We start from the raw sequence: 1,371 nt of genomic DNA, 5'->3' as shown, positions 1-1,371 counted from the left end.
AGGCACCAGATAACGTTTGAGACCAGATAACGTTAAAAGACTGACTGTATTCTATTTTAGAAATATTTTTTTCACTAAGTTATTTTATGTTCAAGAATTTTTTTTGTTTTGAACGAATAAAAAAGATCAAAAAAATAAGTTTACTTTTAGACAAAAATAACAGATGAAATGGATTATTCCACTACTTTACATAATATGAAAACAACAAGCCAATTTCAACCAATAAAATCGGGACACTTTCCAAAAAATCACAGAAAAAACTCCACAAATGAGAAGTTAAAATTTGAATAATAGAAAATTTATTTATAACTGGATTTTCCCAAAATGAAAAAAAGAGCTATAAAATCATACTATTGAATGTTATTACTCTTCTTTGTAACAACCTATTTGGGAGTAACAGAGGCGGCAAAAGGCATAGATTGCGCGTATGCCATGTCCGTTGATGCAATAAAGTGTATTATTGGTAAAGGACAAGGCGATTTTATGTTTGTTTTTGGTCAATTTCTTATTAAAAAATGGAAATATGTACTTTGCGTGATCTCCGAATTTCCGTCAAAACACTTAACTTTCTCGTTGTATCAATGTCAAAGTTGGTAAACTATATATCTGTTATAGTCATCATCAAAAAACAATACAATTGAACACCACAATAATTAATACGATTAACACAATAGAGTTATACGAGGATGGAGATCTAACAATGTCTTTGACCAAGAAGCGCCGAGAACGTATGCCAACGCAAAATCGTTGGGGATTAATGACATTGACGTGTACTTTTACCCGTGTGTTAATTGTGGAAACCCTTCTGGTCAACTGAGTTCGTTCCTATCATCAGCGCAGTCTTCTGGACTCAGTTTCAACACTTTGTGGTTTGATGTGGAGGTCAATTCGTGGTCTAAGAACACACAGACCAACAGAAAGTTCTTGGAAGACTTGTTGCAAGCAGCGAGTGGGTCTGGAATCAGATATGGTATATACTCGTCATCTGGAGTTTGGCCAAGTGTCATGGGTAGTGGTTATGTCTCTCAAACAGCTGCTGCACTTCCAATGTGGTACTCTCACTACGATCACACAGCCTCATTTGATGATTACAAGAACCCAAAGTACCAATTTAATACATACACCAACCCATATATGAAACAGTACGATGGCGATATAAACATGTGCGGCGTTGATGTCGACTTAAATTATAAACCAGGAACATCGAATACCCCAACAGCTCCAACAACCCCTACTGCACCAACCGAACCAACTAATGAACCAACTACAGAACCAACTAGTCCAACAACACCAGACCCTGAAAGTGCTGGAGGAAACGACGGAAGTGCGCCTGCTGGAGATGCTGGAGGAGAATCTGCTCCAGTGATACAA

General features: G+C 37.1%; 1 protein-coding gene across 1 annotated transcript; it reads left to right on the top strand.

Moving 5' to 3' along the window:
* Positions 1 to 357: 357 nt before the first annotated feature.
* On the top strand, positions 358 to 1,362 carry EIN_136390 (lysozyme, putative; the record flags this gene model as incomplete). Its single annotated transcript, XM_004185273.1, has 2 exons — positions 358 to 485; positions 675 to 1,362. Coding segments are annotated over 2 exons (816 nt in total), but the record flags the coding sequence as incomplete, so codon positions are not given.
* Positions 1,363 to 1,371: the final 9 nt, after the last annotated feature.

This window comes from Entamoeba invadens, assembly GCF_000330505.1.
Source record: "Entamoeba invadens IP1 unplaced genomic scaffold scaff_1105074726609, whole genome shotgun sequence".
Taxonomy (NCBI): domain Eukaryota; phylum Evosea; order Mastigamoebida; family Endamoebidae; genus Entamoeba; species Entamoeba invadens.
Note: the sequence above shows the minus strand (reverse complement) of the source record. Positions and strands in the feature narration are given on the sequence as shown.